We start from the raw sequence: 24,349 nt of genomic DNA on the forward strand, positions 1-24,349 counted from the left end.
TGGACTTGTATATATATTTAGCATCTTTCATTTCAGAAGACTACTAGTTGTGGTTGTGCTTCATGTTTCAAATAATTTCATATTGCGCATTTAAATTTGATTAAACGCAAATTAGTAAAATCGGTTCTAAGTAATATCCGAGAACTTAGGAGTCGAGTGTATATACGACCCCCAATTTTTAGGGCATTACAGAATGTCAGCTCGATCTTCCTAGAGTGCAAAATGATTATGTTTGAGTAAGTTCAACTGCACTTTCAACTATGAAAAAGCATATTACAACTTAAGTGAAAAAAAAAAACTCGAGTGGTAAAAGGATAACTTAGTCGGCTCTAGTCCGAGCCACGTGTAAATCATAGTAGATATCTTCGTCAAGCTGTAGAAACTGTAGGAGCTTTAACCACAAAAATCTAAACTTGCGAACACACTCAATGTATAAATCGCAACATTTTCCCAACCCTTAGGAGGTGCCTGAGTTAATCTTTAACCAGACAAACATCTTGATAATGACACTCCAGTTGGAATAGACCAAACCACTTCTATGTCTAACCCGGAAGGTAAGGTGTCCACTTACTTTGGCATTCGGTTTTCTGTAACCTTTGCCAAAGGGGGACATATGTAAACACCATACCCAAAACGAAATTAAACTCCTCTTCTAACTTCAGTTGAGCTTCGATAAAATTATTTAGGTAATTCAAGGACCGTTGAAATCCAATTGATCAAGTATGTAGGACTCTTAGCACATCGTAGGAATAATCAACGGACTTGATCAACGGATTTGGAACTTAACAAATCAAATCCCGACCGATCATCCAGACGCTCTTGGAACCTCGATTGGCACCCTAAAATCATCTCTATCTGACCCATAAAACATCTCAAATCCAAACGGGTTGCACATTTAGGGTTCTTGGCACCTCCTGGATGCAACCAAGGGAATAGATTGATAAAATAAAACTACAGGCTAATGGTTGACCGACGATGATGTCATCATCCTTGCTCCTATTTTTTGCTTCTATAGGTGTCAAGGGACCCACGTGGACCGTCTGGTAGCCATTAGTCAACTGACACTTGGCACCCCCTTTGCACCGGCTAAAGATTTAGATCCCTTTTGACAGATGTTGCTTGGCAAAATTTGGCAAGTATCCACCACTGGCCAACTCTTAGCTGACAATTTTTTCTTTTTTCTTTTAGATTTATGGAGTGGGGGTGTTGCTAGTAATGTCCAGGCGGGACGTCTTCTCCAAAGACTTTACTACAAAATCTAGCAAAGTCAAAGAGTAGGGTTGCAATTGAGGACATCCGACCATTCTATTTTGCAGAAAAGGGTGTCGGGCCTCACCTTTTCCTTCTCACATCTCAAATCAATTTGTATTACAATCCACATATCTCAAATATATCAAAAGCGCACACTCACATTCTTTTATCTTTATTTTGCAACTTTATGTTCTCTATTTTCTTTTTTCTTTATTTGCCTATATAGGGTCTTATACCCTACATAGTAAAGGTAAGTGTAGTTTATTTTTTTGGTTTAATTTGCTTGCTTGGAGACACAACTAGATGAAATAATGCCAAAACTCCGCTGAATCTATAGAAAAAAAAAAGAAACAAAAAGACAAACTGTAAAATCTTATAAAGTAGAGAATGTATATCATGTGTGCGAAAAAAGGTTGCCTAACATATTCTTTTTTCGCAACCGAGGCCCTTCTCCAAACCTTAGTTGTAAACCAACCTTATGAGTCCACTTGAGTTGGGGAATCTTACTATTCCTCGACTTGTAAGTGATTCTATAGCTTTCAGCTGGCCGTAGATTTTAAATTTTCATTTGGCTAGAGGAAACTCTAAAAATCGAATGCATTTTTATCTCTGAGTTAATTTCACAACCCATTTGCACAATAATGAAAGCAGCAGTGAAAGTGACCGCTTACGTTCACAAGGCCCAAAAAACCCACTTAAGGACCCATATTTAATTAGGTCGAATCCGAGTCATCAACGAGTGCAATGGGGTCCAAAGATGATGCAGTAGTGTCTAGATTTCGTCCAAATGCTGCTGACAAATCAACATGTGGGCCCTATCCCTATTCCAAATGGGCCATCCCAATAAAAGTTCCAAAGTTTGATAATTCCACACGCGCAGGGGATCCTTAACCCAAGCACACACAGCACACGTGTCAATAGTAAACTAATGGGCCATCCATTTATTTTGCACTATGTGGCCAGCTGAGTCCACAATCACCTGAATTTTAGGCCCAAAGATCTAAATAACATAGCCCACCTGATCCAAGGACCTACTTGGGGATATATGTCCCATCTTCTCAAAAAATCATATGCATATAAAGTTTAAACGGTTAGCCTTTTCAGTCTTAACTAAGATATGACCCTTAGACCATGTTTAACCACAACCATCCACATCGTTGAGGTGACACAAGCTGACAAGAGACGCATATGATGACTAGCTACTAATTCGGTGAACGTTACAATGACTAACCACTTAGATGCATACAATGCCTAGCTACTAATTCGGTGAACGTTACAATGACTAACCACTTAGATGCACACAACGACCACCTACCAACTAGATGTATCTATGATGATATGTGGACATTAGAAGATCATAATCTAGATGGTGAACTCTATTCCACGGCAGCTTCACTTTTTCGGGTCTCATCTGCAGTCAAACTAAAGCCATGAAACAAGTACTTGGCAAATTAAAATTAGAACTGGCTTAATTCTCGGAGTTAGAAGCGATTTTGGTTGATATATATACCTCACTTAAATGGATTTGAATCATATGTATTTCTTTTTTCTTGTTCGATATGTTGGAGGTGGCCGGGTTAATTGTATATTTTATTATAGTTAAATGATTCAGTGTATATAATCACTAACTATTAGTTTGGTGAATGATAATTGTTAATTATCTCTTTTTATGTTTGAAATGCAATCACTTGTAGAGGAATAGTTGAGTGGCTCGCTGTGACCTCATGCATGATTATTATCTCAAGGATTAGAACTATCTTTATGAGATCTTTGTCAAAAATGGGATGGTTGCTAAGATAAAAATCCCTTCCTATGTACCAGGAATATCTTTTATTTAAAGATTTGGTTTAATGTGAGATGACGAGTTAGATGAAAATAATGAATGGATAATGAAAGTGTTGATGATGACCAATAATGATAATGATGTATTGCCTTCGCTATCAAGATCGGTCACCTCGGACGTGACTCTAATTCAATACAAGATAATGAAAATCACACGTATAATTAAGGTCACATATGCATCCATCAGAAATGATGTCGGAGAATCAACAACAAAATCAATGGAGAAAAGACATTGCAATTTAGTAAGAAACAAATCATGTTATTTGGGTTGATAGTGGTAACATTTTAACCGAAAAAAACCAAAATGCAATAAAAATAAATAAATACAAGTGATATAAAACCCTTTCTCTCTCTCACATGGAAAAAAATAATAATAAACATAATTTTTTAAAATTAATAGCTATCAAATTATAATGTAATTATAGTATTTATAATAACTTATAATCTTAATTAATTTAGACCTTTCATTCTATGTTTTAATTTTTAGTCATAGCCATCTATTTCAACAAAATATTGAAAATAATAAAATTATCTTTTATTCCATTCCAATTGCATACATCCATATAAATTTGGTTATTACTTAGCCAATGTAAAAAATTATTCTATATCACAAAAATGGATTGTAGTAAAATTGATGAAAATAGTAATAATAATTTTAACTCTATTCAAAATAACTAAAAAGTAATACAAAGTATTTCTAAAATAAGTTAGCATGAGAAAGCCTTTCATGTGAACTTATGATGGATACCTACTTTTCACGAGCTCAAGATCACCATCCTCTAAGATTAAAATTGAGGATCCTCATGAATTGGATTGTTGATGGTTTGATTGTGAATTGTATGAAAATTAACTATAGACTGTCCATCCGTTTTTGAAAACTTATTTTAGGGCGTGATCCAAAGATGAAGCAGATCAAAATCTTAGGTGGACCATAATACAGGAAATAGTGCTAATCGTTCGTTAAAAACTTCCTGTGCCACAAAAGTTTTGTTTCTAGCTGATATTTGTGTTCTCTTCATCGAGGTCATTGTGACCTTATTAACAAGTTGGATGGGAAATAAACATACGGGTGGTCCCTAAGAAATTTTTAATGGTGGGGATTCAATCACTACTATTTCCTATAGTGTTGTCTATATATATAAGATTTGGGTTTGCTTCATTTTTTGGATCATGCTATAAAATGAGCTTTCAAAATGGATGGACGGTGTGGATGTAAGGCATGTATAACTCAGTGGGCCCCACAGTTAGGGATCCACCCAAACCGCTCTGGATCATGGTTATTAGATAAACTCGCTAACTTAGAAAATTAAGTTGCGTCCAAACGGACCTTGAATATTATTAAAATAGGAAGAGGAAGGTCAAGACCACACATTTTTTTATGATGAACTAGCCACGTGTCATTTGATAGGTTGGAATACGTGATAAAGAGGGCGTTATGATGTGTGGACCACACCTTCTCGAGTACGGTCGAATTTTCGGTGGATTCTTTATGACTCACGTGCGTAAAGTAGGGAATAAATAGAGTACCTTAGCTTTCTAGCTTACGGCGTTCGTTTTGTATCATTTCTTAAATGGTGGTGTCTCACCTATGGTACACATTCGGTGCAAATGCACGTAATCTAGACTGTACAAGTTATGGGTGCACCGAGAATGGAACACCTTCCTAAAATCAGCATGATCAGATATCATCCAACTTGTGGACATCGAATCGACGGTTGATAAGGATGATTGAAATTGACTTTTAAATGGAAATCAAATGGGAATCAGATGGACCATTCTAACGGTTGACAACTCACCGCTCTATAAGATATGGAAGGAAACGCACACATTAGTCATTGACGTTGGTTTGGAGAGACTGCTGGGATGTACCACAGCTACACTGCAAATGCATGGTTCCAACGTTGTATAGCATGTATGTCTGAGATCTGGGCCATTCATCAGGTAGTCTAGACCGTTAGTATGTCATTTACCAAAAAAATAAGGTAGAATACTCATCATTGAGCCACACATAATAGTTGAACTTGGACCATTGATTTTTTTTTATTTTTTTCCTAGTCTTCCAAAATTTCTCGTACAATTATCTTCGTTTCATTCAGGGTATTTTCAGTGTACACTATCTGATGAATGGTCCAGATCTCCAATGTGCATGCCATTCGATAATGAGAACCAGGGTCGCAATGAACATGGCGGCTGTCGTGTGGGGCCTCATTCTTTCATGGGTAGATGATAAGCTTGCGGATCCTTAATCTTGCTCCCGTCGTAGGCTTTCGGGAGTTTCAACATCCGGTCAAGGGTTGAGTATCCATAGGTGGTGAAATCCTACTGAGCCGTGAGTGGTGGGGTGTGTGTGCGTGTGTAAAAAAATAAAATACAAATAAAAGTTAAAGATCAAATATACAGATGGATTATGAACATTCAAGTGGAGGGAGTATCAATTTTTGGGCTGGGCCAAGTGATGTAGAGCGGGTTATGGATAATTTCATGGTCAAGATGGACCAGGGAAGACCTGATTGGAGACGGAAGTGATCCAGACTCTCTGAACTTAAAACAGACATATCTCGTAAATTAGAATGAGATATCCCACTTGCCATATATGATTTCGGGATAGGACAATCTACTTTAGCCACCCAACCCGACTATGCTGGTTTGTGCATGTCAAATTTATAAGATTCCATCAGATTGGCAATCAAATTTTGGTTTTATCTTAGTTTTAATAATTTTTAGCTTGATTATAACCCTTCATCCGGTGGGCTCTAAGAGCTGTATATAATATGAAAAGTGCTTAGAATAACTAAAAGAATAGTATAGTGGAGCCAAAGAGGTCACTATTTTTGGTCGAAAACCATGAGGTTTAGTGGAAATCATGACCATCTATAAATAATAAGTATACTATTTATAGTGAGTCATGATTTCTAGGAGTTTTAGTTATATAGTTTAATTTCAAAACTTCTCCTTAGAGTTTATGTTATTATTTAAGAGGTTATAGGATTGTTTTTCATCATCAATCAATTTATTAGAATTATTTCTATCTTCTCTCTCCTCATGGATTTGAGGTATATCCGCAAGGAATCTGGTGAAGTTATGTGAATTCGGAATAGTTATTCTCATAAGGAATACGGTGCTCGTCCTCTGCAAGTCCTTCCCTAACCGAGCCACGTTGGACTTGTCCCAACCAATTTTTCAGGCTCCCCCTTGGTCCAGGCCCAAACCCGGCCCCACAGCAGAAGATTTGAAGTTACAGGTTTAGAGATCCAGACCATTGGTATGTAGGCCCCACTGGAATTGATACCATACGACCCAAAATTCTCTTCTATGGGAATATACACTAACCCTCATATCAATGCCCTGAAAAAGATTGTCCAGTAAGAAATAAAGAACATGTGGGGTTTATTTACAATATATGCCTGGGTTTTCAGTTCTAAAAAGTGGGGCCCACGGTTTTGTAATTCATACCAATGGTTTTATGTCACACCGTTGGTCCCAGCCACTAATAATGGAACCTTTTTATTGGGACATGAACCATTGCTTTATTTTCTCCTTCACCTGTCTATTTGTGGGTAATAATAATAATAATGATAATAAAAGAAGGAACCACACAAATCTAAAGTTTAGGATCTGTGTTTCCTAGGGAGATGATGTGTCCCTTTCAAGTCACGGGTACCTAACATTTCATACCTGCGATTTTATATATGTAAGGCGACAGTGAAAGGTAGGACTTGTTTAAATCTTTTAATTTTCAGTCCATCCGAAAGTGCGGTCCATCAATGTGATACAGTTACGTAGCCCAATAACATGCCACATAACAAAGCAAAAGGTCCAGATGTTAACAGCTTAAGGGCCTGTTTGGGAGCATGGATTTGGAACCCTGGATTTAAAATTCTCCTTTTGTGTTTGGCACCCTGGATTCAAAATCTCCCGTAATCCAAAAGTAGTTATATATAGTATATTTATAAGAGTTTGAATTTAACTACGAAATCAATTTTATTAACTCTAATTGTGTATCTATATAATGTTTGACACAATGATTGTAATAAGCCTATTGAAATATATACTTTGCTCGAAAATGATGAAATTTCAAGTCTAGGGTGGGTTACAAGCACACGATCACGTCTGAGTGACTAACTAACAATTTTTACCGCTGATTTACATGGATAATGTTTGGACGGCACAAATCATGATATTAAAGTAATTATAGTGATGCAATCGATAATCTAATTGCTTTGGGATATCATCGGTAAGTCATGTGCCCCATAGGTTAATAGTCTAGTAAAACACATGTTGCACATGCAACTCTTTGAATGATTTTAGATGTAATCCAAGCTTTCACCCTAGATTTCAAACTCCCTCTTTGAGAGAATTTGAAACTACTTTAAAACTTCCGGTTACTTTATGGTGCCATATATATCAAGAAATTTGAAATCCCTTCAAACCCCCTCTATGATGCCAAAAAAGAAAATCAATCCCAAATGTAGGATTGAATGGTCAAAATAAGATGGTTTTTTCCAGGCATGTAACCATTGTGTAATCATGGTGAAATTCAATACTGCTTAATCCCACATTCCAAATAGTGTATGTTTGAAACTATTGTGTTTCAAAATATGGGGTGTGTATAAGTCTATATGTGAAATAGCAAGGATAGTGTTATGCATTGGATATGGAGATCTGAAGGGCTAGATGGCTTACCTTGTTGGGACGTCATTGCTGAAGACAAGATGCTGAGGTCTTCCTCTCCTTACACCCTTAAAGAAGCTGTAATGGGACTATAACTTTAGTCGATGGTGCTGGATTGGGGACCCAGTCCTGTTTTATAGTTACAGAGGGTAGAGGAGTTTGACACCCATCAAAACTCCTCTCCCAATGGCTCCACACGAATTTAACAATTCTAATTCCTATAAAACACTGTGTGCGTATCACAGTTGTAGCACTTCACCCCTTACACGAATTTCTGAATGTATTACAACTTAGTAGGTCCCACTGATATACTCGATCACATTATCCAACCCTTAGGACAATCCAGACTGTTGATCAATAAGGCCCACCTTAAAGAATTCCTACGGTGTGGTGTTGGCTCTGATACTACACTAGAGTGTATGTTTCTTTTAGAAGGAGAGAGCTCCATCTTCAATTGTAGATCTTCTCAAAAATGTATGCCTCATATCTTGAAAGAGTAGAGTGAATTGCCACAAACCTGGTGGAATCTTCCACAAAAAATTTATAATAATAATAATAATAAATTAAAAAAAAAAACATTTCAATTCCTATCCATTGTGGGGAAATGGCAATCCTAATTAATCTCAAATTATGATTCATTTTTTAATAAATTGTTTAGTTATTAATTTACAATAGCAATAACTACCATGGCCACTCGTGCCAACGCTGAAGCATCGACCATGGGTATTTCACTTGTCAGGACAAAGAGAACACAAGTGTACTATGAAAAACCTAGGGTTGGGATCTGCCAAGCAACCATATTTACTCTAAAAGCTTAAGCTGTCAAAGTGTGGTGTATCAATGTATGTCAAGGGACTTTATCCCTCCAACAGGATCCTCCCATTCCTCATCTGGCCGGCATTGATGCTATTGACGGTAGCGTAATATTTATAACTCAACTAATTATACTTGTAATACAGGAATGGGTAGTCTGTATTTATATCCTTTTTTTACCAAAAAGAGAAGCCGAGAAGAATCTTGACAGTGACAAAACTTATATTAGCTTTGATCATCTAAACCATTACTTGAATGTAGTAGGATCATTCTATACAAAACCTAGTGTGAAGATCCTCTGATTCGTCATCTGGTGGGCATTGATGCTATTGAAGCGAGTGTAATATTTATAACTCAACTAATTGTGCTCCTAATTAAATAATGGGAGGCTTCTATTTATTCTTTTTTGTACCGCAAAGAAGTCAAGATGAATCTTGATGAGAGAATACCAAAACTCATATTAGCTTTGATCTTCTACACCATTACTTGAATGTAGTAGGATTTACTCTATGCAAAACCTAGGGTCAAGATCCTCCAATTCCTCATCTGGCAGGCATTGATGCTACTGAAACTAGCTAAATATTTATAACTCAGCTAACTGTGCTCCTAATCAAAGAATGGGTTGCCTCTATTTATTCTTTGTACCACAAAGAAGCCGACATCAGTTTTGATGAGTCAATACTAAAACTCATATTTAGTTTTGATCATATACACCATTACTTGAATGTAGTAGGATGTACTCTTTGATTCCTCATCTGGCATGCATTGATGCTATTGAAGCTGGCATAATATTTATAACTCAACTAATTGTACTCCTAATAAAAGAACAAATGGCCTCTATTTATTCTTTTTGTACCACAAAGAAGCCGGCATTAATTTTGATGAGACAATACCAAAACTCATATTAGCTTTGATCATCTAAGCCATTACTTCAAGATTGATGTAGAGCGGTTCGCGGACAATTTCATGGTCAAGATGGGCCAGATAAGGCCCAATTGAAGGCGGAAGTGATCAGGACCGTCAGAACACTAATGTATACATATCTCACGAGGCAGAATAAGTTATTTGATGTACAATATATGATTTTGGGATAGGAAAAGCTACTTTAGCCAAACAGCCCACTACGCTAAGTTGCTCATGCCGAATTTGTGAGATTTCATCAGATCAATGGTTGAAAGTCCATTTTAATTTCCTTTTTACTATTTATAGTAAGTATTAGTTCAATCATAACTCTTGATCCTTTGAGCTTTAAGAGACGTGCCCAACATGAAAAGGTCTTAAACATTTTAGGAGAATAATGTGGTTAAGCCAAATTGGACACTTACTAATTTTTGCCAAAAACCATGAAGTATAGTAGAAATCATAACAGTCTGTAAATAGTAAGTTCAGGATTTATGGTAAGTCACATTTTTAGTTTTTAGGGAGTTTGAGTTAGAGTTTGATTTTGAAACTTCTTCTCTTTGATATTACTTTAAAGGGTTGTAAATTCGTTTTTATCATCAATCAATTAACTTTTAAATTTGTTAGAATGATTTCTATTTTCTTATTTTCTCTCATGAATTCAAGGAATCTTTGTGAGAAGTCGAGAGAAACTCCCTGAACTCGGAGTAATTATCCCCTGATGACGACGGTGCTTGACCTCATCACATCCATCCCTGCGTCAATGATGTAGGATGTAATCTATGTAAAACCTAGGGTCAAGATCTTCCGATTCCCTCATCTGATCGGCATTGATGCTATCTTAGCTGGCATAATAATTATAACTCAACTAATTGTGCTCATAATCAAGGAACGGCTGGCCTCTATTTATTCTTCTTGTACCACACAAACAGAAGCAAAAAAGAAGTTTAATGAGACAGCATCTGTACGGAAACTCATCTAAGCTTTGATCACCTAAACCAGGAGCACCTATAAATGGAAGTAATTACAGGATGTAATCTATGTAAAACCTAGGGTCAAGATAAATGGAAGTTGATTGTGCCCAGGGTGCTGTTGGATGCTCTGTCCATGCAACACCTGATGTTAGACTACCACAACTCCAAATGGGTATTGCCACGTAGCTCAACACATCCACAACATGTTAGGAATTTAATTAGCCGGGCTGCTACTGTCTGAGAAGGCAGGCTTAGTAATATGTAATCCAAATATTTTAATATGGGCTTCATCTCTTTGGGTAGCAAGTTGTCCAATCAAAATCTCACTGGCAACTCTGTACAATGAGGGACTGTGCTCATCAATGTGCTGGAGTGATGAAAAAAAAAAAAAACTTGAGGGGACTCCTGTCTCTCTCCACCATCTTGGGTCTAGCACATCTGTTAGCTGCTTCATAACAAGCGTTCACTGCATGCTTGGGTCCCAACCAAGCACATTCACAGCCCTAATAATCTCAAGTGTGTACGCTTGTAATTGATTTGCTTTATTTTTGGGCCCATGCACTAAAATAATATTAGAAAACTGAATGACCACTTTCATATATACAACATGTATAAAGAGGGTTCTACTGTCATCAAAACACACACTAATGAGGTAATCCCTAATCCATCTGGACTGAATCGGTTTAGGCAAGAGCTCTGTGGTTTGCCCAAAAAATAGACAGACTCAAGGCTCGAGTGGACCACATCATGGGGATTGGTACAAACTTTTTAGGGTCACAAAAGTTTTGTATAAATCTGACATTTGTGTTTTCCCTTCATCTAGGTTTGTGTGACCTTATAAACATGTTGGATGACAAATAAACATTACGGTGGGCCTTAAGATGGTTTCAACGGTGGGTATTATTATCACTGCTGCTTCCTGTGGTGTGGTACATTTGAGACTTGGATATAACTCATTTTTAGGCTTAAACCCCAAAATAATATGAAAAAATTGGATGAACAGCTTGGATAAAATCCATACAACACGGTGGGCCCCACATAGCCCTTGCCTGGACCGATTACCGTCCAGGCGGAGGCAGGACGCAATCCCCTTTCCCTAATCCGCGGGCTGCTGGAAGCATATCCGCTTTCCGACGTTTGCAAGGAATCCAACCATTCTCACATTTCCTCTGCTGGTAAACCGCATGTAACTAACTTCTCTAATGTAGTACTGGAAAAGCAACCGAGTACAGCAACCGAGTATGGTGGAGCCATTTATCCACAATACACGTGCTATAAAGATGCATCAATCAGAGCCCTCCATCTAAGTGAAATGTATGGTGGGCAGCTATATTTCAAAAATCACATAGAAAACCTGCCCGTCCCTTTAACATCTTTTAACCGCTGTTGATTTGGAGGCCACTGATCAGATGTCTACAATCATCTCATAGACGTCTATTTTGACACATTAGCCATCCATGATCCAAAGAAGCAGATGAACGACTTCGATTGACACTTCACCTGGCCACATGTTCTCTGGAGAGATTAGCACCACTAATTCTCTATGAGGGAGAAGAAGAGTCTTGTGGACACGTAAGTTCGGTTCTTCAGCGTGCTTGGGTCTTGTCGGTGAGTCTTGACTTCTGTAAGGCGGTTCGGGACTTCCCGCTCTCGAATACTGCCAGAATGAGTGGTTTGGATCTCCCTATAATAATATTTAAGTATTTGCTAAAAAGCATGCAAGTGGGAAAATAACTATATAAATGTTTAAGTATTTGCTAAAAAACATGCAAGTGAGAAAATCAGTGAATATGTACTCAACCTCTGACTTGTGAATATGGCTCAAATCATGAGAATTATTGGTAGGATCACGGACCAACTATCCAACCACATTAACATACGTGTGACATCACATGTGTCCAAATAATTGTAGATGGTCTCCACTACATCAACAACATGTCGGATCACTTTGATAGGATGATCTTAACCATTAGATTAATAGTTCAGTAATCAAAGGTCTAAATTACACTAGAGAGATGTAAGCACTATGGTGGACTGTCCATTATGTGTAGGGCCACACTTGGTTTCCATCCTTTTCAAATCACTTTTATCAGATTGATCCAGTGGTCTGGAAAATGAACAATCCATATTGAGTGTATTAGAGAAGTTGAAGTATTGGTATGGGTCGTCCATCATGTGAGGCCCACTTCTCATTGTCATCCTTCCCAATTTCTTTACTTGGATGATCCTAACCATTGGATTAGTGATTTGGGTATGGATGGTCCATATTGAGTATAAAAAGAGTAAACATCTACATGTGATTGATGTCATGTGTGGTCCACCTTTGATTGCACATCCTCTCAAAGTGCTTTGGTCGGATGATCCTAACCATAGTGGTTTTAGAAATGGACGATTCACAAAGTGTACCAGAGGTCTACACATTGATCTGGACTGTCCATCATGTCGGGCCCACATTTGATTGGTTGTTCCTTTCAAATCACTATGATCAGATGATCCAAATTGAGGAAATTAAAGAGGTCTAAGTAGTGATCTAACCGTCTATCATGTGGGCTTACCTTTGATTGCTCATCCCTCTTAAATTAATTTTATCAAATGTTCCTAACTATCATCTTAGTGATTTTGAAATGGACTGTTCATAGTATAATAGAGATCTCTAAGTATTTATGTGGACCATCCATCACGTGGATCCCACCTTTTATTGCCTATTTCTCGCTAGTCACTTTGAATGGATGATCCTAACCATCCAATTAGTGGTTTAGGAAATTAATGAACCGTAGACATTAAATATAAAAGAGACTTTTAAGCGTTGATCTGAACCATCAATCATATGGGGCCCACTTTGATTGCCTTTCCCTTTCAAATCATTTTGATTGGATGAGCCTAACTATCAAATTAATGATCGTGGAAATAAACAGTCCATATTGAGTATATATACTGGAGAGGTGTAATCATTGATCTAGAGCGTCCATCAGATAGCACAACTTTGATTGCCCATACTTCTCAAATTAGTGATTTATGAAATGGTAAATTCACATTAAGTATACTAAGGAGGTCTAAATATGAATATGGACCCTCTTTCATTTTAGCCCTGTTAAATATGTAAATGGGTTGGTAGGAAATTCTTTGCATATTAAATTGGTGCAACCAAACGTGCACAGATACCAATTACAAATTTATTTTATTATTATTATTTTATTTTTTTTAACACATGCACACACACCACCACACACTCACGCCATGGTGGGATTTCACCACCTGTGGGTACTCAACCCTCAACCAGGTGTTGGAAGTCCCGAGAGTCTACCACCGGAATAAGAGTAAGGACCCAGATACCAATTTACATATGTAAATGAGACATGCAACCCCTTAGGTGGTGAGCTTTGACAGAATGCAGGGCTTGTTGCAAAAAATATTGATTTTAATAAAATACTCAATACTAAAATAATATATAATATATAAAAAGTTGTTTTGAAAAACACTTTTCTATAGGTTTTTGGGAATAGTCCCACATGGAAAAGAAGAGAAAAAACTGTAGTTTATATGAAGGATGTGGAGTATTATAATATTTACCTACCTAGTCCGTGAACTATGGACCTTGCGTGTTCTAGTGCTACGCGCTCGGGCTCGGGTACGGACTCGGACTCGGACTCGGGTTAGGTGCGAGGGCGTGGGCATGTGAGGTAGTATGGCTGTAGAGGCGCTAGTGGCGCACTTCGCACTTCGCACATCCGCATCATGTCGCGAACCGGAGCGAGACGTGTGTGAGTCGCGGTGCGACTAAGTGGCTATGGCAGGTGACTGGTTATCAGAGAGATTAAAGGACTGGGAAAGAAATCTCTCAGTATAAATAGAGAGACTAAAAAGAGCTGTTGCAGAAGAAAAGGATAACCATCAACATGGTTCAAGGTACAAGTATGGCCCACTTGATGAGTGGATCAAACTTAACTTTGGTTATAGGTGATTTTCAATGGTATGGATAAAATTTTGAAAACGGCCATAAAACGGCTAGTTTTCCAACAGCCAAAAATGACTTAATGGAATTTAAGTCTCTAGACCATAACCCCCTTGCCACCATAACCTATAAAAGGAGGACCTGGATGGGTTTCCAAACCATCTCAACTCACTCCACGAACTAAGACAGTCAGCCCCTCTCCACTCATATATTCTAGTGTTTCCAGCAACGTAGCAAGGCTTAAACCTTAGCTTGAAGAACGGACCAGCGGTGTAGTCTAGAATGGTTCAACTGAACCAGTGGCTGAAGATTTGAACTGACCTGTGCAGAAGTCGAAACTACTTTTTCTCTTCTTTTCTTCTTCTCTTGGGATTTTTTCCTTTATACTGTAATACTGCCAGAAAATGTGTAATTGAGTTCTATTTGGTGGGCCTTCGTATTTGCTGAACGCAGACCCACATCAGACTTGTCATATCCTAGAAGTTGTTTGCCTGTAACCTATCAGCATACTCAATTCACTTGAGTAGGGGCAAATAACGCTTTAAGGACAGCGTTTAGACGTGCTTCAGCCTGTCCTGATTTTTGATTATTTTGCAATTTTCGGTTTCCACATTATACAGAAATACATTAATCTGTATAATTTCCAACAGGGCTCATATGACATCTCCCGTTAGGGACCCGGTTCCCACGTTAGATGGTATACATCTTAGATATTTTAGCCATTTATGAGGTAGAGTGCCAATGAATCGTGCCAAGTGAGCCACACATGTTCAAAATGAACTTTGTTTTCTAACCACCTAGTTTTTTCATGTAAGTTGGACCTGACTAATTAGTGGATCGACACTAATGTTTGGTCCACCATGCTTACCAGGGGTGCAACTTAGGTCAGATAGGTTGGGTTGTGGGTTTACCCAATTCCAACCATATATACCTCAAACAGGAGTTGAGGTTTGCCCAACCCAGGGTATTTTATACTCAACATAACACAATCTCTGTTTTTCAGCCAGGTTTACAACTGCAACCACGTAAAAATAACACATGAAATCAAACAACTTACTTTCAAATTACACCATGAAAATACAACATACTCATCTTGAACCCTACTTTCTATTCAGGAACCATATTTCCATTCATGGACGGTTCTAGTCATGAACCCTATAGAGCATGGTGTCTAGATCACGGACACCTTCTTATCATTGATCTTATTTTCCATTTCCATACAAGTCACAATCTTATATCCATATCATGCATGTTAGAATACTAGTACAATCAAATAAAAGAAAAAACTCACAATAGATTGCTATGAGTGACCGTAAAAAAGTCTCTTAAAAAAACTGCATGATGTCAAATAAAAGACAAATAAAATATATGAGCGTATATTTAAATTACAACTAAGAACTAAAAATTATTACTCCTAGATTATAGATACTCCTAAGATATATAGTTGAGATAAAGTAAATTGATAAATTAGATTTGATTGGATTATATTGATATTTGATTTGAATTTATTTATTTTTTGGTTGGATTATAGTCCTCTTCTATTTATAAGTTTTTGTTGCACAGTATATTCTTCTAGATATTTTTATCATTACTATGGTGATTACAATAGTTAAAAACCCTTTCCGTGGACCCTTCTTTCTATTACAATTTCGTCTCTCAATTGCTTTCTATATCTTACACTGTTTACCGGTATCGTTTCATTTTGTTTGCTTGACTGAGCTTCTCAACCACATCCCATTTTCTGGCTTCTTGATTGATCCACGTATGTGCTTCTGGGCCGCGTTTTGCTTTCTGGTCATTTCTTGCAATTACACGTTTCTTAGCTATCCCAGGAACGGTCAAAAGTAGGACACAACAAGCCTAACCTGACTTTCAGGTTGAACCCGACCGGAGTTGCCAAGCTGCACCAATGATGCTCACAGCTATCAGATGAATGGCCAGGATCCCTGAAACATACACCGTTTGCGGTTGATCCAGTGGTAATTTCCGCCCTCACATGAGGGACCGTCGTTGAATGATTACTCTTATGTTTATTGTGGGTATATTAGCTCATATAATGGCGACTCTTTTGTTTCCTGTGGGTATATTGGCTCTCTCTCTCTCTCTCTCTCTCTCTCTCTCGACTTGTTCTAACATCAAGTCAATCTTCTCCATGGGTTGTTCATACTCCACCTTTTTTCAGGCGTCGGTGCATGAAAGCCACGCTTCATAGGCCTCTTTTCTTGACACAGCTGACACACAAGACCATCTTCCCAACCACCCATCTCAATAATTTCCACGAACCCATTAGACTTTTGGGTTTTGAATCTTTTGATAGAATGAGGAGCGCCATTAGGCTTCTTACCACTGTTGGATGAACTATTCATCAGGTGGCCCTTGATCAGGAAAATTGCATTTGTGTGATAAAATGAGTGGTTAGAAAATCGGTCCAATGGTCCACACTCAACTTGCATCTGTGTCTCGCTTAATGATCATTTCTGACCGCTTTTCAATACATGGCATGTTCACAGCATACACTATGCGTCTATGCCCCAGATCGATCACCATCAAATTGTAGGAACTAGGCCGCACAGGACCGAGGTTGATACCAAGATGAAAATTTTGGTCGAAAATTCTCATTGTTATAGAGGGGATATACAGAAAGTTAGAACTATAAAGGGATGCTTTAAAATCTACTAGTTTTAAAAGTAGTTAGATTGAAGTAAATTCTCATTGTTATAGAGGGGATATACAGAAAGTTAGAACTATAAAGGGATGCTTTAAAATCTACTAGTTTTAAAAGTAGTTAGATTGAAGTAATGTATATGGAATGCGATTTTAATAATAATAGGAATGAAAAGGAGGAAGTGGTTAAAGATCACCACAAAATACCTAAAATGATCATTTTTGATATTTTGGGTCTTCAATTCACTGGAGCCAATAGATGGAAAAGGATGTTGCTCAATAGAATTTAAACTAGGTGGAAGAAGTGAGATACAACTCCAGAGTTTCTTGTGATTGCTGCGTACCAATCAAATTAAAGTATAATTTTGTGAGATAAAACTAGCATGCTTTAGTAACCATGATTTGGGGGTGTTGAGTAATAGCATGCTCATATAATGAGCATAGCTGAAGTGAAGAAGTTGAGATGGAAATTAAACATTACATTGCTTGGGAGTGAGTCGGTTCAAGTTGACGTCTCAAAACGGCGGCAATGGAAGGGCCTAAAAAGGATGGGAGTGAAGGCTGAAAAAAAAAAAAAGAAAGAAAGAAAAGAAAAGGAAAAGAAAAAGGACATAATTACTTGTGATTTAACTAAGGATATATATGGTCTTTGATAAAGTGAAAATGTGGAACAGAATTAATGCAGCCAATTAGCTAATTAGTTGGGAAATGGCTTAATAGGATTCACATAGTTGACCACAATTAGTTGTAGATTGGGCTCATGTTTAGATATGCGGTCTATTTAAGTAAATAGTTCGGGTTCAACCTGAACCCTACCCAACTTGACTTGCCTATATAACTTGGCTAGATGACCCAACCCAACCTGGCCCAAAACCTGAAACAAATTAATAGATGGTTAAGTGTTATAGGTGAAAATGGTTCTCTGACCCCTAGGAGGTCAGCTTGGACTTATGAACACACGCTCCCTAGTTTGAGGTTGAAAGGTCGGGCCAGGATTGATCATGACCAAGGAACTCCTAAACAACCGTCTGTTTCAGATCGATCTGAAAAAAAGTAGGCGCTGAACTTCCGAGCTTCTACCAAGTTTATTTGATCCCTGAGGAACGTTCGGATTTGTATGACTAGAAGACTACGATCAAGAGACCAATCAGTCTGACAAGATCAAGAGAATGGTCATCCAGAATGATAAATTTTACTAAGAAGATGAGCCTGTTCACCGTACCCAAACATGGACAGACCAAGAAATTTGACTTGCCAACTAGCGACAGTTAGCTCAAAAGTTCACCTTGAATCGACCATGGAGGTCAGTTCGATTGATTAAGGGCTCGACTCAGCTTGGCCTCAGCCCGATTGATCAAGGGCTTAGCTTAGCTCGGCCTCGACCATCCATTACATTATTCTATGGCCGACCACTTCAACACTTATCACCTTCGCAAATCTCGTGTAACAGTTAAGAAATGTACGTAAAGAATGCGCCTGTGATCGATAACCGTCTCTAGCCCCAACAATATGACCCCCTACAATATAAATAAGGGACCCATCTACACTGAAAGGTACAAAAATTCTGACCCAAAAATCCATCTATACTACTAAACCTATCTTAACTTGACTTTGGCATCAGAGGGTTCCTTGTTGTAGCCAAGGTTTCCGTCGTCTTCTTGTTGTGCAGGTGTTTGAAGGTCCAACCATTCGGCAAAAAGGATGAACCAGATTTCTACATCAACAGTAAGCATAGATAAATGTATTGGATGTGCACACACACACATATGAATGCTGACCTGCGCACCTTCTTACATGAGCACCTATACGCACCTTTACACACTTATCATGGGCACAGAATCCAAGCAATCCATGTGATGCGCCACCCCTTGAAATGTCACTAGCCCAAATTTAAGCCCAAATACAAAACTTAAGTGGGTCATGAAAAAATGAAACATTTTCCTCCCTTGATTTACATCTCTTTGCTATAGCCCACTAGAGTTTTGTATCAGGCTGAAAATTGGGCTTATAGAGTTTCAAGGGGGGCCGCATCACGTGGACCGTTCAGATTTTGTGCCCATGACATGTGTTCAAAGGTGCATATAGGTGCTTACATAAGAGGGTGCACAGGTGAGCATTCCTCTCTCTCTCTCTCTCTCTACACACAGTGTGTGTGTGTAGTTTCCTGGTTTGGTCAGGTCGGGATCGTGGAGCCGATATCGATTACAATCAAATGGGTTGTGCTGGCCTAATGATTTTTAAGTGGGTATGGTTGGGCCACGGGGTGATGGGGGTCACAGCTTGAACTCAGGCTGAATTTCTTGGCCAGTTTAGTAAAGTCCATATGGACTTGGACTGACCCTGACCCAAACTGAAAAGGACCCGAACGGCCTAAAATATTAGAGGCATTAGGTTTTAGGTTTAGTTAGAATTTGTGGCCCATGTGACAGTTCCCCTGAGTGCCTGATTCCCACCTCAGGTGGCAAAGTACTTATTAGAGATCTGGAGCATCCATGAGGAAGCACGCACTGTGAACAAGCCATATACCGAAAATCAGGACAGTATACTGATCAAGTGAGTTTATGTTGCATTTGGACGGTTGGACTTTGCTTTCTAACATCCCAAAATTTCTAATACAATTTTAACCTGTCTAATCAGCAGAATGATATTATTTTTGGTCCATGGCATTATCACAGGACACCCTACCTAATGAATGGCCCCGATCACTGAGACGTCTGCTATCTGACCATTGATCCAATCGTAATATCTGCACCACACATTACCGTCCCTCATTGAATCCCGAGCCTTAAGTTCTCCATGTGGCCCAAAAGTCTCTGTCGATACGCTGGCTCATCGAGTTTTTGCTTTTATTGTGCTTTTGTCTCCATCACGGGTGATTTTTCTCCTAAGCTTTTCGGATCGGTACACATCCAAGGGCCTATATCTCCTAACATGATACGTGTGTAAGATCTGAGCTTTCCATGAGATGATCTATACTGTTTAGATCTTCCAGAATAAAATTAGCCCATTTTAGACCACAGATGGGCCATATCGATCATAACAAAGGAAACGGGTAGAAGAGAATTTAACCGTCAATTTACTTTATCCATTGTGGTCCACGTGTATATTGAAACCGTCTAATCCTTGTGGACTTAAGATATAAACATTATTTCCAACATTATGTGAAGTTCAGATCTCACACGCGTCTTATATTTGTACGTGTTTCCACGACCCTGTACACGTGTGCAATCAGCAAATCTCCAATGTGAATGGGTTCTGTCTCTCGTGGATTAAAAAACGCCATCTTTCTCTCTGGCTTTCGTGCATGGAACCCACACTCAAAACTCTCTTTCTTGACCACTTCACAAACTCAGACCATCTACCCAACGACCAAAACACGCCGTTCACCTCTCTCTCTCTCTCTCTCTCTCTCTCTCTCTCTCTCTCTCTCTCTCTCTCTCTCTCCCATTGTATATATATACCATTCCAACCCTGTACTCTCTCTCCATATCAAAACCCCACATGGAAACTCAAACCCTTCTCCTCCTCTTCGCCACTGCAACGTCAGCCTACCTCATCTGGTTCTGGTACCTGACCCGAACCCTAACCGGTCCAAAGGTCTGGCCCATACTCGGCAACCTCCCCGGTCTATTCGCCAACCGCTCTAGCATTCATGACTGGATCGCCTCCAACCTCAGAAAAACCGGCACCGCCCTCACCTACCAGACCACCACCCTCGCTTTCCCCTTCTTGGCTCGTAAAATCGGCCTCGTGACTGTCACGTGCAACCCCAAGAACATCGAGCACGTGCTTCGTACCCGCTTCGACAACTATCCCAAAGGCCCTTCCTGGCAAGCCGCTTTCCACGACCTCCTCGGCCATGGTATCTTCAACAGCGACGGCGAGACGTGGGTCACCCAACGGAAGACAGCCGCCCTCGAGTTCACCACCCGGACTCTCCGCCAGGCCATGGGCCGATGGGTGCACCGCTCCATTAAGCTCCGCCTCTGGCGCATTCTAGCAAAAGCCGCTGACAGTAATGCCGACGTCGACTTGCAAGACCTCCTCCTCCGCCTGACGTTTGATAACATCTGCGGCCTCACTTTTGGGAAAGACCCAGAGACTCTCTCTCCCGAACTGCCTGAAAACCCGTTCGCGTCTGCCTTCGACTCAGCTACTGAGTCAACTCTCCAACGCCTTCTCTATCCCAGACTCTTCTGGAGGCCGAAGCAGACTCTCAATCTCGGCTCCGAAGGAACCTTGAAGAAAAGTCTCGAGACCGTCAATAGCTACATGATGGATACTATCACGGCAAGGAGGCTATCTCCTTCTGACGACCTTCTCTCTCGCTTCTTGAAGAAACGAGACGCGAACGGAGATTTCTACACCAGCTCCTTCCTCCGTCAGATCGCACTCAACTTCCTCCTTGCCGGCCGCGATACTTCATCCGTCGCGATGAGCTGGTTCTTCTACCTGGTTATGAAAAACCCACGTGTGGAATCGAAAATCCTGGCCGAGATATCGACGGTCTTGAGAGAGACACGTGGTAACGATCCAGCGAAGTGGGTCGAAGAGCCACTCGACTTCGATGAGCTGGAAAGGCTCGTTTACTTAAAAGCTGCACTGGCCGAGACGTTACGTCTATACCCGTCCGTGCCGGAGGATTTTAAGTACGCCATTTCGGACGATACTCTCCCCGATGGGACGTTCGTACCGGCCGGTTCGTCCGTTACGTACTCGATATACTCTGTTGGGAGGATGGAATCGATATGGGGAGATGACTGCTTGGAGTTTCGGCCGGAACGGTGGATATCGGGTGACCGGTTCGATAACGACAAGGACAGTTACAAGTTTGTAGCGTTCAACGCCGGGCCCAGAATCTGTTTAGGCAAGGATCTTGCATATCTCCAGATGAAGTCCGTTACCTCGGCCGTACTTCTCAGGTACCGGCTGGAGCCGGTACCCGGTCACCTAGTGGAGCAGAAGATGTCCTTGACACTGTTTATGAAGAACGGGCTGCGTGTGTACGTCCATCCCAGGAATCTCGCTTCCGGTCTGGAATAGCTTTTCGTTTTACCTCTGTCGCGACATATTTTCTAGCGTACGTCGCTTTCCACTGGGGTCCACAAGCTCTGATTTGAACAATCCATATAAGATAGATTTCACTGATGATCTTATCTTTTGATTTATAGATCTTTATTTTATCTTTTCTGTTCAGATCATGGACGGTAAAGCATGGATTCCATTACATAGACGGTTCAGATCATTGAATCACTACGCAATGGGAGGAGATATACGCTGGATTCTTAGTCGCGACAGAGGTAGAAGTGGTTGTTTCGTGATTATAGCAAGCAATTAGTTACAACTGCTGTATGTACGTTTGTCGTTTTCCTCAGCTCTTCGTAGGCATATACGTGTATATAAGCGTAAGCGAAGGGTAGTTTTGTCATCTTATGGCTGTGTTTGTGGCGTGCATTTGCATTTATATTATATAGGGAAATGGAATAAGAAGAGATTTGAGACGTTTATATTTTGTTCGGACCGTTTGATTGATGAACAGACTCTTGGATGGACCATGGCACATAGGTTGAACTAATCAAATATCCATATGATCCCACCACGGATGGTTCATGGTTCACAGTGATTATATGATCTGAACGGTCCATCTTAAAACTAAATTAGCCAATGGTTACTTGAATGGTCTGGATCACCCATTTCATAAAATAAAATAAAATAAAAATTTTGCATTGATGCTTAAGATTGCAGGCCCATGTAAGATCGTGGAAACATAGGATGATCGCTTGGAGTGGACCATGTACGACCGCGGTGGCATTTAATTGTGCAGCTGTCAGGCATTGGGCCATATAAAAAATGTGTATTTAGCTAGAATTATCTCAAGTGTTCCATTCAAATCAAGTCATCAGTCAATCACATTGACTGGAATACCACACTTTCACGTGATAGCAGGGACTCATAACGGCAAACGGATTGGCTTCTCCCCCTGCCACCGGCCAATAGCTGGTGTTCGGTGGTCTATGGGCCCCACCGTGATGTATGTGTTTCATCTATGCCGTCCATCTATTTTTATAGATCATTTTATGATATTAAAAAAAAAAATTTGAGGTATATCCCAATATCAAGCGGACCACATTACAGGAAACAGTGTTGAATGAACATCGACCATTAAAAACTTTTTGGGGGCCATAAAAGTATTGGATCAAGCTGATCTTTGTTGTTTCCCTTCATCTGGATCTTTATGACCTAATCAACAGATTGGATGCACAGTGGGCATTAGGAGGATTTAAATGATGGATATCCAATCAGTATTGTTTTCCTGTGATGTGGTCTACCTAAGATTTGTATCCCTCTTATTTTTATATTGAAGACCTAAAATGATCTTTAAAAATGGATGAACGGAATGGATGAAACTCATACATCATGTTTGGGGGCCCACAGACCACCGAACACCAGCCACGGGGCTGGTGTCAGGGGGAGTACCCAATCCGTTTCCCTCATAAGGATTCTACCACAATGGAAGTAGGTCACCAGTCAATCTGCATCAATTGCCATACTACACTTTCATGTGATAGAACCACAGGGATACTATGAAATTGAGCTTACTCTCCAACCATTGCCAGTTAGGCTTACCCTAGTTTACGGGGTTGAGCACAAAGTGTCATCCAACCAATAAAAGCAGATGCCCTTAAAGTCAAGCTAATTCTACTACCTTTTAAGTATGGGGTGGTTTTGCATTAAAAAGGAGTGGGCCAGCTTTTAGTAGCAATGAAACTTGAAAGCTGGCCATCATCAAAGTAGGAAATGATCCTAATCCCTCTCTTTGGAAGTGTGTTTTCTTTAAATAGCACTTCAACCATGTGTAATCATGATGTGAAGATAATGTGAAATAACCATTGCCTTAAATTCAGGTATCACATAAAAATGATTCTCAAAATATACGAAATCTATTGCATCATGACTACATTCACAGAGATGCACAAACACATCAATTTAGAAATAAGATAAGGAGAATGTTTTTGTTAGCTTGTTACACCCATTGTCAGTTCACACTTCAGTGTTAGCCACCCTACTAGGGAATCGATAGCAAGACCTCAATGTCGAAACAAGGTATTTTCACTCACTCTACCACTTGAGCTGGGTGCAAGGAGAATGTAATATATTAGAGTACTATTGCTCACGTCCAATGAATAAAATAATAAATATTTCTTAGTTCTTCTTATCATACATATAGAGAATCTTTCAAAAAAACATTTTATCTTTTTTCTTCAGGCAACCTAAAGAACTT

At 39.5% G+C, this 24,349-nt stretch overlaps 1 protein-coding gene across 2 annotated transcripts; it reads left to right on the top strand.

The window, feature by feature from the left end:
• The first annotated feature begins 20,496 nt into the window (after positions 1 to 20,496).
• LOC131252607 (cytochrome P450 86A1-like) lies at positions 20,497 to 22,441 on the top strand. Of its 2 annotated transcripts, none has more exons than XM_058253234.1 (2): positions 20,497 to 22,147; positions 22,239 to 22,441. In XM_058253234.1, exon 1 carries the CDS (start codon positions 20,569 to 20,571, stop codon positions 22,108 to 22,110), a length of 1,542 nt encoding a protein of 513 aa, XP_058109217.1. In that variant the 5' UTR covers positions 20,497 to 20,568; the 3' UTR covers positions 22,111 to 22,147; positions 22,239 to 22,441. The 2 variants fall into 2 exon arrangements, with proteins under 2 accessions (XP_058109217.1, XP_058109218.1); XM_058253235.1 differs by having other exon boundaries at positions 22,265 to 22,441.
• The last annotated feature ends 1,908 nt before the right edge of the window (positions 22,442 to 24,349 follow it).

Source organism: Magnolia sinica, chromosome 8 (assembly GCF_029962835.1).
Source record: "Magnolia sinica isolate HGM2019 chromosome 8, MsV1, whole genome shotgun sequence".
Lineage (NCBI taxonomy): Eukaryota > Viridiplantae > Streptophyta > Magnoliopsida > Magnoliales > Magnoliaceae > Magnolia > Magnolia sinica.